This window comes from Mesoplodon mirus (genome assembly GCF_964341445.2).
Source record: "Mesoplodon mirus genome assembly, chromosome: 2".
NCBI lineage: Eukaryota > Metazoa > Chordata > Mammalia > Artiodactyla > Ziphiidae > Mesoplodon > Mesoplodon mirus.
In genome coordinates, this window is record NC_138977.1 from 174,336,530 (window position 1) to 174,354,910 (window position 18,381).

The 18,381-nt window shown below is 38.3% G+C and overlaps 1 protein-coding gene across 3 annotated transcripts in view; it reads right to left on the reverse strand.

The window, feature by feature from the left end:
• Positions 1 to 18,381, reverse strand: part of PPARGC1A (PPARG coactivator 1 alpha) — a gene marked incomplete at its 5' end in the record, with an annotated part of 309,032 nt that overhangs the window by 15,850 nt on the left and 274,801 nt on the right. For all 3 annotated transcript variants that reach the window (XM_082603851.1, XM_082603852.1, XM_082603853.1), the window contains 5 exons: positions 4,282 to 4,402; positions 4,552 to 4,656; positions 5,438 to 6,353; positions 17,679 to 17,752; positions 17,862 to 17,907. In XM_082603851.1, the coding sequence (XP_082459977.1) occupies positions 4,282 to 4,402; positions 4,552 to 4,656; positions 5,438 to 6,353; positions 17,679 to 17,752; positions 17,862 to 17,907 (1,262 nt within the window). The remainder of the gene's footprint in view (positions 1 to 4,281; positions 4,403 to 4,551; positions 4,657 to 5,437; positions 6,354 to 17,678; positions 17,753 to 17,861; positions 17,908 to 18,381) is intronic.

The window sequence follows — 18,381 nt, forward strand, 5'->3', positions numbered from 1 at the left end:
GGATAATTTAAAAATCCCTCCTCCTATGCTAAGGAAACTGCATGTGAACTTTGGCAATGAAAGATTTATGTTCACCTCCAGATTAGTTACAACCTAACTTCCTCAAAAATTCCAAGGATATTACAAACACTATAGATGAGATGAGTGGATAAAATCCATGCCACTTCTATAGTGAATGGTATAGCTAGGTCCTCTATCTAAAAGATAAAGTGGGAGGGGTGAATGACCATGAAAAGGTGTGAATGGATAGAAACAAAGGCCAAAACTCTGACATAATGCCAAAACAAGTTTTCTTTTTTGTTGTTTTTTCTCTTGTTCTTAACATTGATAACACTCATCTGATTCAGTAGGCATTCAGTAAGTGACTGCTACTAGGAGACACTTTCAGGGGAGAAACAAAACTATAGCTTTCAGTTTACCAAAGTTACTTCCATCCAAGTACGGCCCAGGAATACTCCTTCGTGTCTTAGGTTGGATAGATGTGAATACATCCAGGTTAGTTTACTTAAGAGCTAATATAATTAGACATTAAGTACTATACTCTGGCTTCCAGAGTTCCAATAAAACCTGAATTATTTCAAGCCTATGAGACTGAGAAAAGCGGAGGATAAATTGGGTTTTGAGAGCATTTAGATGGAAATTGGAGGAAAACAGCAACTTTAACAATGGCAATATTCAACCACAACATATGATTCTGTGTAATTACTAATTATTAGTCTTTTCTTAGCTGTCTGATTTGGTGCGCTGAAGGTCTGAATAAAGACTTTTGGACACATACATAATAAAAAGTTTATAGATGACCCAAACCACCATCTCCTTCTTATGGAACTCAAAAGTAAGTCAATATTATAGACCACAAGACAAGGTAGCAAAGGTTAATTTTGTAAAATATCTATTACATGATTGTAACATTATTTTTTTCATTTCCTTTTGGAGCCTCTGTTTTGCTATTCCACTGATTATAAAATTGATCTGAATTAATGAATAATCCAGCACTGCACCCAAGATATTCCAGATATAATTTGCTATTTATTCATTACTTTAAGGGTGTCTCAGAAATCTGAATGGAAACCACCTACCCGACCAACTTAGGCAAATGGTCCTAGTTCCTTTAGCTGTTTCATGAATGACTTTTCAAGCTAATCTAGTCAAAAATGAGTCAAAATGAGTAAAAAATCTTTGCTTGTATCTCCAATTCCATAAAAATATATTTTGCAAATGCATTATGGCACAAGAAAGCAGGTCATTTTGAGGAAGGAAATCAATCAGAAAAACTTCCTGCGGGTAATCTCATTAAATAGTTCCACTATGCCTTCAAGATATTCTTCAAAATCTTTATTATGACTTACAGGACCCTTCAAGGATCTGGCTACCATGGAGCCCTCCAGACTTATTTCTTGCCTCTCCTGTACCCTGGTGTTCTAATTAAATGACTAGCAATTTCCCAATATAGCTTGTTCTTTTCCAGAGACTTAGTATAAGCTAAAGTCTCTGCCTAGAATAGTAATTTCCAATAAAAATATAATGCACCATATGTAACTTTTAAATTTTCTGAGGCACATTTTAAAAAGTAAAAGGAAACAAATTTAATTTTAATAATATATTTTACTTGGCTCAGCATAGCCAAAATATTATTGTTTCAACTTGTCATTGATGTAAAATATATTAATGAAGTATTTTACACTCTTTTTTTTTTTTGTACTGTCTTCAAACTTCAATCACACTCATAGTGCATCTAAATTTGGGACTAGCTGAATTGGCCTCATGGCTAATGGCTCCCACACTGGACAACACAGGTGAAAAAAACCTTTGCCCTTCCTCCCTTTAGGTTTCAAATCAATCTCACCCTCTCCAGGGATGCCCCACCTCGTTCCCAGGGCTGGTTGCCGACCCATTTGCCACTGCAGTACCTTAGGTGCATCCTCTGCAATAGTAATTAACACACACTATTGCCTCTCCGTGTATCTTTACCAGCCAGTAGACTTGAACTCCCTGGATGTGGGGACTAGGTCTTACCTAATTTTAGAGCCCAGGCACCTAACAAATGTCTCTCATATAGTCATGTGTTTTCACTTATTTTAAACAAAAATAGCATCTAATAGTCCAAGTGGGAATTGGTTTAACAGTAAGTCCCAAATCTTTATACTAAGCTCTTACTACCTATGGGTCACTGTGTTAGTAAACAATCTCTATGGCCTAGTTTTCTTTTTTAATCTGCTTTTTAAAAACAAAAATAAAAATCTCAAAGCCAAAATTCTCACAAACTTCTAGTTAATTATGATGACTTAATATAAGCCAAGTTGACATTTGCACTATAATTGCTGTCTTTCAAAGGGAACTGATAAAGATTGTCTTAGTCAGAGAATTAACCAAGGAACTGGTCAATATTTGTGACACAGGGAAAGGCAGGGTGGTAGGGTGGTATCTGCTTCCAAACTGAGGCTAGTGGCCTCAAGAGTGCTTTTGGCTCAGGCATCTATGGAATATAGACCATCACACTTTTTGATCTATTTGTAAAGAACCAAACTAGCAAAAAGACCCCTCCCTCCCTTTCTTCACCCTAGTAAGTATCTGGGACTAAATTATCTTTGGAAGAATAGAATAAGCACATGTCATTTATCTGCATTTATCTACATAGCTTTGGTTACAGCTGTGTTATATTTTGCACAAATGAGCAAATATATGATAAAACAATTTCTCTCTTTAGTGTCATTCTTTTGGGAAGAAACATGAAGAGTTTTATCAAATATGAATATGAAAACACTTAAATAACTATTTTCCTTCATGCTTACTCAACATGACTCTCTTTGGTATATATTAACTGTACTGTGCCATACTACAAGGCTTTGTAAACTATATGGCACTCTATAAATGTGAATTATTATAATTATTGAACAGGCTATTAATTAAAAACATCTAAATTAGAAAATTGAATTTTTAATTTTCATTAGTCTTCTTAAGTGTTAACTAATGATACTCTGGCAAATCTTAATATCACAGCTCATTTGAAAATTGAGAAAAATGAGGGAAAGTGTTATAATTTTCACAAGGCCTTTAATTTGGTCTTAGGTAGATTCAAAGTTAAATGGCAGCAAAGCCCTAGATCTTTAGCCTAAGTATTCAATGACTTCTCCCTTCTTTCTCCTTGAGTGCCTGAGTTAACAAACCTCTCAGTTAACCTTTTTCCTCCAGTTGATAACTGTTGGCCAATGCTTGATTTGGACTCTATTAGTCAGCTCTTTTATGTAGGTTTTTCAAGATTTTGTTGATGGTTGTGGGTTGTTTTAAAGGTACCATATCCATCTAACATTTACAGCTAAAAATCATTTCCCTAAGCCCTGGTTAGCTTGTACGCAAGATGTGTCAAAGGTTGATCTTCATTGAAATGACATTTAGCAGCTAACAGACAGCAGCTGCAGTGAATGAAAACAGTGTCATTTCCAATGGATATGCCATGGCTCCCTATAGCACCACGTTGGGAAAGCCCTCAAGGCTCTATTGGGGCTCAGTGGGAAAGATTTCCTTAATCAATTAGGAATATCTGCCTTGAACAAGTACTGGATGCTGACAGTTGGAGGACCTCCTTTTTGCCTTCTAAGGTCCGACCAACAGAGAACGAACTAGATGCACATAACCTAGTTCCTTACCCCAAAGGGTCAGTACTGTGTATATGTCAAGTGAATGTAATACCCTGCAGTACATGGTGCTGAAATCCATATAGGTTATTGAACAGTTCATAAGAAATATGGATGTATTCGTTGTTGACCCGGCACAAGGAAGAAATGATGACTTTCTTAGCAAATCTTTCTCTACCACTGCCTTTAAATCTAACTCAATCCAACCCTCATGTCTGCCGAAAAGACGAAAACTGAAACCAAATAGTGATATCTCTTCATTTTCCACTCAGAGAAAAAAGCAGCAGAGAACAATACAAAGAACTCATCCTCTGGCTTGATGGGACCAGTATCTGACTGGACAAATCTCTCCTTCCTCCATTTTTAGAAACAAAGGTCGAAAACGGTAATGAGCTTCAAGATGAATGAGAAACAGGTAGTATGGAGGAGAAATACACTGACCTAACATTTTGTTTTCCAATAGTCTGTGTTAAGAGGGACTGAGGACTCACTGATGCTTTAAAGCCAAAAGGCTGAGTATTGCATATTCTAACAAGAGTCTTTACCTGATTTTCTAATCTATGCCCACCCCCACGAAAAGAAAAGACAGGAGAAAAAAAGAAAAGAAACCCTCCTGTAAAATGAAAGTAAGCTCCAAGCTGCTTACAATTGCCTTCTGCCTTTGCCTCTCTCTCTGTTTGGCCCTTTCAGACTCCCGTTTCTCATACTCTCTGCGGTATTCTTCCCTCTTCAGCCTCTCGTGCTGATACTCCTCGTAGCTGTCATACCTGAGAAACATAACTTCATCATTAAGGCAACCACCTCCAATCGCATGAGCAAAATTAATCAGAAATCGGGGAGGGGGCAGGGTTTTAGAAAACATCTTGTCATCTACGGGAGATGAGAGGCGCGGAGGGAAAAGGACTTGTATCATTACCTGGGCCGCCGGCCGTAGGGCGATCTTGAACGTGATCTCGCGCACAGGGGAGAATTTCGGTGCGCGCGGTGTCTGCAGTGGCCTGACTCATAGTAGTAGCAAGATCTGGGAGAGAGGAGGAAAAACAAAAGGGCATTTGCAACTGCCAGTGAACCCCAGTTTATCGGCATGACTGAACAGCCCCTGGAATTCCGCATTACATAAACCGGCTTTCAGTTCCCAGCTACTTGTGAGATTTCCCAGTGACAGTTTGTGATCGTCTAGTCAGCTTAGAGGTCTGGAGTGACGTGTTCTCTTGCAGCATCTCTTATTGATGTGAATGCCGAACGCTGGCCTGGTACACTGTCAGCTTTATCTTGCATGGATCTCACCTATCCTGGCACAAGGCAGCTCTCCAGGTAATGGAAAAAGTTAGATGAGCAAGTTTCTTACAAATTGCTCTCTCTGATCTGACTGGCTCAAGGCACTGTGTTCAAGAATGACAGATTTAAGAGAAGATAGGGGGACTTCCCTGGTGGCGCAGTGGTTGAGAGTCCGCCTGCCGATGCAGGGGACGCGGGTTCGTGTCCCGGTCCGGGGGGGGTCCCACGTGCCGTGGAGCGGCTGAGCCCGTGAGCCATGGCCGCTGGGCCTGCGCGTCCGGAGCCTGTGCTCCGCAGCGGGAGAGGCCACAACAGTGAGAGGCCCACGTACCACAAAAAAAAAAAAAAAAGAGAAGATGGAGAGGAATGTATGGGTAACAACAATCTCCTTAGTTCCTGTGGCACTGGGAATGGATGGTGAGGGGCTGGGCTGCCTGTGGGTTTTGAATGCATTTTTTGCCTTTGGTTTTGTTTTCACTTCCTGGGGACGCCTTAGGCTTTGGGTGGGTTTTGACAAGGTTTACCTTGAAGAGGATCTACTGCCTGGGGACCTTGATCTTGACCTGGAATATGGTGATCGAGAACACGACCTATGTCGAGAAAAGGACCTTGAACGAGAGCGCATCCTTTGGGGTCTTTGAGAAAATAAGGATTTGGGTGGTGACACGGAATCTCTACATGGAGAGTTAAAAGAAGAACAAGAAGGCGACACATGGAACAATGAATAGGACTGCGTGCCATCCCAAGGGGAGTTCAGTTTATCACTTTCATCCTCGCTGTCATCAAACAGGCCATCCATGGCTAGTCCTGAATTTATAAACATAGGTAGTTTGGAGAATTGTTCATTACTGAAATCACTGTCCCTCAGTTCACTGGTCTTGTCTGCTTCGTCGTCAAAAACAGCTTGACTGGGATGACCGAAGTGCTTGTTCAGCTCAGCTCGGATTTCCTGGTCTTGGAGCTGTTTTCTGGTGCTGCTGGGAGAGACCTGCCTGCTCACCCCCGAGGCCTCTCTCAGGTAGCACTGGTCTGAATCTGTGGAAGAGCACATCTGCCCCTGCCAGTTGGAGGAGGCATCTTTATATTCTAGTTGTCTGGAGTCGTGGAGCTCCTGTGATATATTAATGAGTATTTCCGTTTTGGAATTAATTGACTGACAATAGTCATGGTCACCAAACAGCCGCAGACTGGGCCGCTTGGCCTTCCTTTCCTCATGTCCACTGGTGAGCATGGAGGTCTTGCTGAGCTGTGCGTACAACTCAGACTGCTCGGGCCCTTTCCTGGTGGAGTTATTGTCTTGGATACCAGAAGACTCACTGTACCGGGCCTTCTTTGATGGCGGAGGTACCACAGTCTTGCAAGAGGGCTTCAGCTTTGGAGAAGCCCTAAAAGGGTTATCTTGGTTGGCTTTATGAGGAGGAGTTGTGGGTGGAGTTAGGCCTAAGATAATAAAAGAAAAAAAAAAGGGGAGGGGAGAGAGAGAAAGAAAAGAGACAGAGATATGTTGTTAAATGCCAGGATATGTTTTCCTAACTTTTCCAAGATTTCAGACAACGGTTAAAACTCAGTGAAAAGGAAGGAAACTAAATTCACGATAAGACCGTAAAAAGTGACTCTGTCCCCCGAAGCCTCTGTCACCAAGAAAAGATGGATCTACAATATGAGGCTGTGGTGAAAGCCATGATATTTTGTATTTCAAACGCCAATGCTAACAGATCCTGCTTCCCAGGAAACATGACCACGTCACCACCAGGCATTACCAAAGCTCAGATTTACAGGGGCTTCTCGCAGTCTGAGTTGTGGAAAATTAGCACGGTGGGACACAGGGAAATCATAGAAGACCTTTGGTGGCATTTGTCTGCAAAGAATGCTGGGGAGGATGCATGTAGGTCAGGGATTTTTGTAAAATCAAGGATATCTACCCATGGAGCCAAAGAATTAGGCAACTTTAAAAAAGAAAAGAAAAGATGGGATGACAGCAACTGGGGGGGAGGGTGGAAATGACATTGGCAACATCAAAGTAAGTTCAGTAAAATGCAGCCAGCTAATGCAGGGCACCAGACAACTCTACAACATGACGGCAATGATTCTTTGTCTCCACAGTTCATTAACTCTGTAAACCATGGCTAATGTAGGTATAGTACATTCTTGTAAGCATAACTAATACATTCTGTCTAAAATATGGTTCTGCAACAGAAACTTAAGTGAACAGTAACACTAAATATTGCAGTGCCAGTGGACCATTTTATTTGGAACACCACATCAGGGCGGGTTACGAGGCTGAAGGATTGAAATGAATCCAAGCTTCGGCAACTAACTAATTGAAAAAACTGAAAAAAAAAGAAGGAAGAAGAGGGGGAATCGGTCAGTTGTTGCCTTTTGTGCTTTTCTACAGAGGGCAGAAAATTCCATCACAAATCATTGTGGGAGAGTGTGTGAAGGCTAGTTATCTCTGTTCAGTTTCACCCCTAAGTCCTCCTCAGCCCTTTATGCCAAGGAAGAAGAATTGTGGAAAAGCTCCAGAGTCGACGGAACTTTGAAGAAGGGCAGGCTGGAGTTCAAATGACTTTATGCTTACAAGGGAACATTTTAGTTTACAATACACTTTTTATTTAGGAGGATGGGAGGATGCTATTCAGCAAAAAAGAACTTCAAGTCCACAAGAAGCCTGGGGTTAGACTTAAGGCGACTGCATGCTTCAAGGAAAATTCTACCTTGCTAGAAAATAAAAGTATACACACACACACACACACACACACACACACACACACATAACCAAGTAGGGCACAGAAAGCTACATGAAGTTTTGGTATGAATAGGAAGACACTGCCTCTCTCCCCTACTTGACAATACAGAGATAGAAGAAATTAATATTTTCCTTAAAATGAAATACTTTGCACCAGTATTTGGCAACTTTTATTACACATAGCTAATTCTCCCTAAAGGAGGGAAGGAAACATACAAAAATGCAAAGAGGTTTGACTTTGGAAATCTATCCCAGAAAAGTTCAGAAAGACAGGGAAATGCAAACACAAAGAGAAGGAGACACTGCTCTCCCTTCGTGACACATCTGAGTCTCAGAAAAGCTTCCCTTTATCAGCAGCCTACTGTACGCCTGCCCCCCATTCTTTGCTTGAAGATAATAGGGAGGTGACATTACTGAATGAATCATCTATGTCACTGAAGTTCACTCTCCTTGTGTTCCCTCTTTCACAGACAAGTATATCTTTTACTCAGTCTAAGGAATTCCTATATGGCCAATTTTCTCTCCTCCTTCCCCTCCTCCATCTCTTCCTATTCCTCCCATTCCCCCTCCATCTCCTTCTCCCCTTCCTTTTCGTGCTTTCTTTCTTATCCTGTCTATCTTTCTGTTTGTCTGTCTCTCTCTGCTTGTTTCCTCTTCCCTTTGCACTGTCCCATTCATACACGCTGATTTCTACCACATGCTACCTTCAATTACTGCTACAACAAATGTAAAGATACCAATTCCCAGCATAGAAATGATAAGATCTCAAATATTTCTCACAGGAAGCTAAGATGCTCAAAGAAATAATGATGAATAATCTCTCTTTGCTGAGTAAATAACAGTCAAATATTCCAAATGAGATAGCCCTTGAATTGGGGGAAATGACATTCAACATCCTCAAATACAACTTCATAGATCCTTTCATGATACTCTGAATGGGGGTAATTTTTACTTTTCCAATAATTTACTGCCAGGATCAGTCACTTACCAGATATTGCTATATTTCACGCTTATCTCTCTTTGAATGTGAATTATATCTTGTCTCTCCAGACAGATGAGGAGCTCTCAGTGGAATACTGCTTGGGCTTATTTTTGCAAAATGTTTCACTCATTTTTATTTTTCTAGATCCTTCTTTACTAGTAGGTGTCCCATTTCAGTGGCCCACGGATCACTTGGGAGGCTGGTCAAATATTTTTAATGACACGGTTCATAGACCACTTATGGAGAGCCACTTTCCCGTCGTGTCTATGTGGCACCTTGCCTTGATCTCAGGTAGATATATTTTGACTGACATTCTAGACTTATAAAAAGAAACCCTAAACTTCAGAAACACCAAATTAGGCCACTATTAAAGAGAGACTAGTTCTAAAAATAGCTCAGCTATCTAGGGATTTTAAATATAGAAATTCTTTTTCGTCTTGAACATTTGAAACTCTTGTCCTAGTACCTAAGCTCATTATCGCTTAAATAACCGATTCTCAAGTTGCTCTTGGGAGCGCTAACACATGATTAGAGTTTCTTGGTGTTAAAAACAAAGCTTTTTACTTCCTTTTCATTTTAGATGGCCTGTGGCAATTAAACAGACTTTCACTCAGCACCTACTATGTGCTGGATATTCCACCAAATGCTGTCATTTCAGGGATTCAGCCCCCTGGACTTCATAAAGAGATCATTCTTTAAAATCTGCAGTAACTACAGATTTTCTTGTGTATCTGCTTAAAACTTACAGAAACACCCTTAGATAACCAGATATACCCTGTGAGTGAAAATAGCAGGGCTAGAAATTTCGGACGGCCCTGCTCATTAAATAATACTCTCTTAGTAGATGGAAGTTATTTTAGGATTAGTGAGTCGGTGGGCAGGGAAAAATAATTCAGATCATTCCCTAACCTTTTGACTGTTTATTGAAACTTCTTTAATCCGAGGAGAATATCCCAGAGCAAGACTGAGACATCTTAAGGATCATGAGACTGCGTGTCACCAGTGCCTCATTGAAAATCTATTTCCAGATAGGGTTGAGATCCAGAGTAAAACAAAACAAAGCAAAACAAAAGTGTAAGAAGCTTTTTTTTTTTTTTCTTTTAACATGATGTCCAGCTTTTAGGAGTTGTGCCCGGGACAGGGAACCCTTTGCTGCACCTGAACTAATTAGATTTCTCTAACCCCATCTCCTCCACCCAGAATGTTTTCCCCTGTGGTAGAAGGGCAGTCAATACTCAATTCCTCAACGCCACTACCTTTGTCATCTTCCCACTAATTGCCAGACTCTCAATTTCAGCCCACAAGCCTAAATCAACCGGGCTAATGCTTCCCATAACCTCCGGATTATTTCCTGTGTGTTGATTTTCTGGGGAATGTGTACATTTTGGTGTTGACAGTACAAGGTATATTCCATGCTCTCTCTTGAACTTAGCAGGTTTTGACAGATTTATGTGAGGACAGATGGCCATTACAGGCTGAAGGCTGACAAGAGGCAGTTCAGAACATTGTTAACACACTTGCACAAACTCTCAGCAGTGCAGCACTGTGCAGAATGTAATTCAGACTATAGCTTTTTTATTGCTGCCTATTTTCTTTTGTCAGAAGAGCCTGCTGTGCAGAGCAACAAATGGCTGCTATTACCCAGAATGTAATAGGTGTCAGACAAATCACGTAACACAAACAATCAAGAGTATGTAGGTCATATTTCAATGGAGCACAACCTTAGCAATATTTATGATTACTGCATTGAAATGTGCTCTATAATAAACAAGTACCTCTACATCACTCACACTTCTGCACTTCTGCACAGCAAATCTGGGGGAAGTGGTACACACTCTCCCACACTCTCCAGTTATCTTTTTAAACAGCCCTTAAAAAAAAAAAAAGTCAGAGACAAGTTTGGTTTGGTTTTGTGTTTCATTATGTGCTATAAAATGATTTCCTTTGAGGAGTTTTCTTTTGGGTTGGTGTGCTTAATTGAATGACTGATAAATGGCAAGTCCTCTGCTCTGTATTCTGTGCTCCACTATCCAGCCAATGACTTCAGCAAGATCTTTTTTAATAGTTTACACAGTTTTACAGTTTACATTTCACACAACCTCCTGCTAAATCTGTGACTCGCTTTGGAGTTTGACAATGGGATTATTCTTTTGTCACATGCCAGTTCTAAGATTTCTCAAGGAAAGACACCGAGAAGATGATTTTCTAATTTGCTTAAAAACTCACCAAAGAAGGAGGACTGGGCAAAGAGAGGAGAGTGACTTGAGTCCTACTCACATATTTTTGGCCTCAAGAACTTGGAGTCGGTGTCAAGGGAGCATAGGAAGGACTGATACTCAATCAGTATGAACTGTTACTGCTATAATTGTTAAAATATTTTGTTGATAAAAGCTCCTCCAGTGCTCTCTCTTCACCCCTAACTTCCCCAGGACTCACTGGATCTCCACAAAAGCCAGCAACCGAAGTGTTAACCCCTGACACAGAAGGGCCTCCCACACCTCGCTCTGGTACCCAGGCTGACATGTCCCCTCTGATTGATGGAGCCCCTGCCTTTCCTGCTTTTTAAGGATTTCCTATATCGGCCTTGAGAACTGGGGAACAAACTCACCTTACAGAAAAGCTTCAGAACATTCCTATGACATGTGTCTAATGCCCCAACTCTTGCTCATGGAAGATGAAGCTGTTATTCATTGGCCCTCGGGCACTTTCCCACAGAGCTGGGGCAGGAGAGGGGGTCCGGGTCAGGGAGAGAGGAGTCTGGCTTTCCAGGTGTCTCCCACCAAACCCCTGAAGTTGATATGGGAGAGAAAATTGCTTTGCTATCCTTGTCTTGAAAGACATTGGACAGTACCATTTCCAGAAAAGAAAACAGAGGTGTTTTTCAGATGCTGAGTCAAGAAGAATGAGATTAAAAATAGAAAATGAGGGATATGAAATATGGAAGAAATTCCTGTCAGGACGAGTTGCAAAACACTGGAATGGGCTGTAAAGAGAATTTGTTGGGTCTCCCTTTCTTGGCTTCTTCAGCCACAGGAATGGATCATATGACCTGTCAAAATCACTTTCTAGTTCTCTGTCGCTGTGGCTTTCTTTTAAAACTACCAACTACTGCTCCTATTTTGCTTTGGTCTATTTCCCCACAGATAAGTCACATACAAAAGATGTATATACCAAGAGGGTATAGCAAATTTATGCTGTTTGTCAATATACCATCCAGCAAAATCAGCTTTTAAATGGGAAGTTCAAAAATGACAATATAAGACTCCACATAAAAGAATAAGAAATTACTCAGTGATGGGTTAACGAGCAGGGTTTTTTAAGTGCAAGTCTACTGAAGTGCAATTTGAATAACTACTGATTTAAACCAAATCCACCATCATGAAAACCATGGGGAAAATATACATATCGATGGAGGAAAGCATTGCTAAGATCTCGTGAGTTAGGGTGATGAGGGTGCTGATGATTTTGTTCTTATTTTCCTAATTAGTTCTAAAATAGTTATATTTATTCTTATTACTTTTACAGTAATAAAAATAAAACATTTATATATACATATACATGTGTGTGTATATATATATATACACACACATATACATATATATGTATGTACATGTAAATAAATATATATAAATAAAATTTTGGGGGTTCCTAATCAAATTCCTTCATGTCCTGTGGTTAAAACCATCACCTTGTTGAGCTGACATTGCTTTGCCATTCCCATTTCAGAAGCAAAAAGTCTAGCACTCTGAACATCTCCATATGCAATAGATTTAAATGCCTTCTGCCAAAAGAGCATTCTCTTTTCTCTCATCTTGCTTTACTAACAGCTATTTTGAAATCAAATTAGTTTTTACACCTGTAAAAGAGAAGCATTTTTTTTTTATCAGCCAAAATGAGCTACTTTAGGACAATCACAAAGGCAGACCAGCTGGTGATACCTAATAAAGCGAACTTCCTATCTCATCCCTCCTGTTTCCCAAAGACTCTGCAGATGGGGCAGAGGGATTATTCTTGAGGTCTTAGAACTTTGTTGACTCTACGTTTTCACTTAAATGTTTGGAAAATTTCACTAAAATTTGTAAAATTAAATAAGACACCAGAAAGTCCTGGGCAACAGCTTGATCCATGTCCTCTGTTGCAACCAAAGGCGTTAAGCATGTATACGAAGGATCAACAAATCAACAACCTGAATGCTGTTCACACCCTGTCCACCCCTCTGCTACACTGACGGCAGACATTACTAACTGATCATGACATTCCCACTGAGTACAGACTTGGCCTTAGCATCCTTCTCAACACAATGCTTCTGGCAACCAATACCTATCAATGACACTTGGCAAGTGAAATAAAACCTATTTAACATAACAGATGTCCACTACTATCTTTAAAATTCAGGCTTCAGGAAAGAGACATAATCTACATAATCTCTAGTTAGACAGACTTGCTCTGAACCCAGTGTCCACCACAGACCGACATATAGCTTTTTCCTTCACAATTAAATGGACAGAGAGTCAAAAAATAATACATGTGAAGTGCCTATTAGTGAATGTCTAGCCTCTAGGATTTGTAGGAACAGCAGAAGTACCTGTTGTTGAGAGAATGAATGCCCAAGAGGAGGTTTTTCTACCTTGATTTGGTAAATCCCAACCCCACACCAAAAGCAGTATATGTTCAATTTCATGGGGAATTAGGGGAATTTTACCACAAAAAAGAATACATAACTTCATATATGAGAGTGCCAAAGAGGAGATAGTATTAAGGCCAATAAAAGGAAACAGGTAAAAGGTAGTCAAAAGTTGAAAAGATGAGCAGGAAGGTACAATGACCTCCAGAAATGAATTTAATGTAGAATTAGTAATTAAATAGCTAATAGTTATTGAACACATATGCTGTCACTGGACTAAGCTTTTTCATGTTTTATCTCATTTAATCCTCACAGTGACTCAATGAGATGCAGGTACTGTGATCAGCTTCATTTGATACATAAGCTTCCTGAGTCTTACAGAATTTAATTAAATTGACCAAAGGCCTTACAGCTAGATGGGGGTAGATCTAGAATTTAAACTTGGGTTTGTCCAATATTAGAGCCAAGGTTTTGCACAGCTTCACTAAACTGTGCTGTCTGTTTTTTAAAAAATCATAATAGACTACTTTCATTTGGAGATTTGCAGCTTTTAAAGTATCTTAGTTCAGGTAGTCTCACACGAAATGGCCAATTTTTTTGGTATGTCAAAAAGGTTGAATACTGGCAATTTTATGTTTCAATTTACAATACAGTATCTTCTGCTCCATCAATATCTTCTCTCCTTTCCACCTACACACTTAAAAATCAGATGCAAATATTTTTCTCCCTTAAGGCACCTCAAGTCAGTGGAGCACTCAATTTCCTCCAAACTCTTTTCCACAGATCAACTCTGTCACTCACTGCCTAATGGTATTGCCTTAATGCTTCCTTCAGTCCTGAACTGTCTCTACAATTCTTTTCAATCTTTTGCACAATCATGATATTTAACTTGAAGCCATGTTACAGGGTTCCCTTTGAAAGCTTATTTTCTCCCTTTGGTGATTCTCTTGAGGCACAATCAGTGTGTGTCGTATCCTCCAAACGCTACTACATAACACATTTTACTGAAGACGTTTGGTGAGGATGGAGGTCATGAACATTACACATTGTCTAGCACTTCAAACACACAATAGCTCTATCAAAAAAAATAACCCTCTTCTCCCCCAGTCTCCTCCTCCCTATACCATCCTCTGAGCAGGTTTCAAACTTCTCCTTCTAGCCACCTTCTACAGCCTCCAAGTTGTTCTTCATCCCTTGATTTTCCTGTAGCTCGAATTCCCTTCTTGCATGTAATGCACTTTGGCCATACATCAGCTTGTGTAATGTGTATCTGCACTCATTACCACCATGTTCAACAAATGAAAAACAACCTTCTTTTGAAAGTAGCAAAACATTATAAACAGTAAATAATATTTTCCCTTCGTGCTACTTGGACAATATGTGTTATTTTCCCAACTGACTATAAGCCCACATCTTAAAAACAAGAACATTTATTTAGCACCTACTATGAGTCAAGTACAGTAGTCCATGCTTTGCATGGATTAGTCTCTATGTCTTATTCTTGATAAATATTCCCCAAGACCTACAGTGTTGCAAGCATAGAGCAGGTATTATATATGTTATATATGTTGGTAAATTGATTTCCGTTGTATTCAATAATCTTTCAAAGCACTAAGAAAAAGGGGTTTAAGCTAGTAAGATGAATTCTGGTTCACCAACAGAAATAAATCCACTGTATATATTTTTAGGATGCTAAGTATTTTTTTAAAAAGTATCTTCTATAAATTCTCAACAGTGTAGCCTACTAACCTTTCAAATGTATAACTAAATTATTTAAAATTAGGTCAGTAAGAGAAATAATAAAACTCTGACAAGAAGAAAATAAAAGTAAGTGCTTTTTTGTAACACCATAATCTCATGAGTACAAGGAATGCAATTTAAATGATATGTTATACATATAAATGAGCAAAATATTTTAAAAACGAAGATACCCAATGCTAGCAAGGATGTAATAAAGCAAATATATCCACATAGTGATAATAGGACTATAAGTGGAAACACCTCTTTTGGAAAGCAATGGGGCAATATGTATCAGAAGCCCCCAAGATATTTATATCCTTATATTCATATTAATAACTACTAGTAATTTATTTTGAGAAAAATAAGATTTAAAGAATTTATGAACAAAGATTTCCACTGCAGTGCTATTTCAAAATGGTAACACTTTAAAACAACCTAAATGTGTAACAATAAAAGTATAATTAAATTTTGATACATTTTGATACACCTACTCAAACTAATGTTATACAGCACACTAAGAAAAGCCTGATGATAAAGGGTCTGTGATGATATAAAACTTCCTTATCAAAATGTTAACTGAAAAATCAGAATGCAAAATTATGTATATACAAAATGATCACAGATGTAAAAATATCCATAGAAAACAATTTAGAACTATACACAATTTTTCCACTAGTTTGTATTTTTGACATTTTTTATAGTAAGCTTGTATTATTTATAATCAGAGAAAAATAAAAAAATGTTTCTTTAATAGAAAGCTTGGTATCAGTATATATAGTGGAAGCTTTCTCAATCCTCTCTAAACCAAAGGAACTTACACCTACAGCATCCTGAACACTCCTAGTTAATAGATTCCTTTCAGCTGGTTGTTACTATAGCCAAGGTAATGTATTTTCCCAAATCCATTAATGTCCATTGTACTGGTGACTGAAATTATGTCAGATAATAAAATATTATATAACTGAATGAAATATTAGTAAGAAAAGTTTTTTCTATTAAAATACCTGATAAAGGTATGTTACTAAAAGAAGGGCTGTCAAATTAGTTGTAGGTGGATGGTATGGGAAAACATAAGGAATTATGATTATGATTTATATTAAAAAATCATAAAAACCTAGAATGATTCTGCACTCAGACTACCACACAAATACCCTTAATTATTTTCCTTCAAAAAGTAAGAAACGAAATGTGAATACCATCTATGTTGCATTATTAGTGAAGTTTGTGCCAGGAAGATGAATGGATCCCTAGTTAGTACATTTAAGTTCAGTGCAAAGGTCTCTCTGTCTTATACCAAAAATTTTGTATTTAAATGTATAATTTGTATGTTTTAAGCAAAAGTAAAATGATTAAACTGTGTATACTTCAATCAACGTTTCAGATAAAACCACCAAAATACTCACTCATTGGTCGGACAAGAAGGCCTCTACTGCACATAATATATGCACACAAAAGTTACTTATGATCACATGTGTAATTGTAATTTATTTAAGAAATGATCTTATATATATTCTTTATATGTGAATACATGTGTGTACATGTATTATTATATAACAATATATTTACACTTGTATACACACATATAAAATATATATAAATACCATGAAATTAACTGCTCTACTGCTTGACCAAATCATGCAATCATGCAATAGACCTTTCATAAGGAGGTAATTTAGCAAACTCAAAGGGTGAAATTAAACTTAGTAACAATGACCACAGTGTGTGTAGGCACCATAGTTCTGGTTGAAAGCATTTGTTTAACTTACTATTCCTTTACCCTTATCAGCAATGGCCAGAGCCTAGGAACTTCTTGTACAGACATCCTCAGATTCACTTTCTGGTGGGGTTCAAGTGCCTAAACCTAAGCACTTACTGCAAAGCTACCATTTGCAGCCAACTCAGAAGTCTGCCTAGGAACTCTTTGGATTTGTAAGTTTCTCAGGGGTTAGTTCAAGTTTTTAAAGCTTCTTCCTCTTCAGAATGTGAAGTAAGACTGGCCAAATAAATTAAGAAGTCCAAACAGTGAAGGAAATTGCTCTTGTTTAAAATATATAAGAACATTTTGTTTTGGTGAATGGACACATTTTCATTTTTCTCCTTTACTGGAAAGATATAAAAATGGTAACATATATAGGAGAGCATTACACTGTTGAGTACAATGGAGAGTAAGAAAATATTTCAAGTGAAGTATTGATAATTAGTAAACCTGAGTTCAAACCTTTGCTCTTTGCTTTCTAGCTCTGTGATCTTGGGCAAGTTACTTAACGTCTCTGAACCTTATTTTCTCATCTTAAAAATGAAAAATACTACCACCATCTTATGAGGTCGTTATGAAATTAGCTAAAACCACTTATACACTTGGCATATCTATTGAGTGAAAGACCAATAAATGTTCATTTCTCCTCCTACTCAAGTTTTAGTGTCTTAATCAGAAATAGGTTTATTTGTGGATCCAAATCAATGATATATATGAGGGTCTGGCCCAGGTGTGACACACAATAAATGTCTCCTCCTAAAAAAATAAACAACTGAAAATATTTATAGATAACTTCTTATCCAGTGTTGTTTGTACTCTTTGTGAATTTCATTAATCACATAGAGAATATACTCTAATATATATTTCACATACAGACTCACCCACACAAAAAGATTCAAGTGAAATTTAAGGCTTACCTGCAGTTCCAGAGAGTTCCACACTTAAGGTTCGTTCAATAGTCTTGTTCTCAAATGGGGAACCCTTGGGGTCACTGGAAGATATGGCACATTTATAAAAACAAACTGAAATGGAGTTGCTGTAGCCAAATGTATTAGAACCCCCTTCCCTTTCTGAAAATGGTTACATTTCATAATACTTACTTTGGTGACTCTGGGGTCAGAGGAAGAGATAAAGTTGTTGGTTTGGCTAAAGGAAAAAAAAGGAAACTAATTATGAAATATTGAGAGTTTTTCAGATTTGTTTTCTTTCTACAAGTCAAGTTGGAAAGTGGAAACTGGAAACTGGAAGGCTAAAGTAAGGAAGTCCCTGAATATTGGATCAAACTCAGACAACAGTCCATTATGCTAAAACAAATTCCAAACAACATTTGCATCAGTAAACTATCATTTGAAAACACATACGAAAACAGAATTTTCCCCAAAATGTAGCATCCCTGTTAAGGATACAAAATTTGCATCAGACCATCAGAGAGAAATAATGTTTTCTATTTTAATTTGGAATATAGTACACGGTTTGTTTAGGCAAGAAAACAGCAGAGTAACTACAAGACGACAGAACGTTATGAATATTCAGTTTTTCTCCTAAAATGTATAATTTTATATCTAGCCCTGAGAATAGGTTATTTCCATGAGGCCAAAGCTCACTCAAGAACTATTCTAT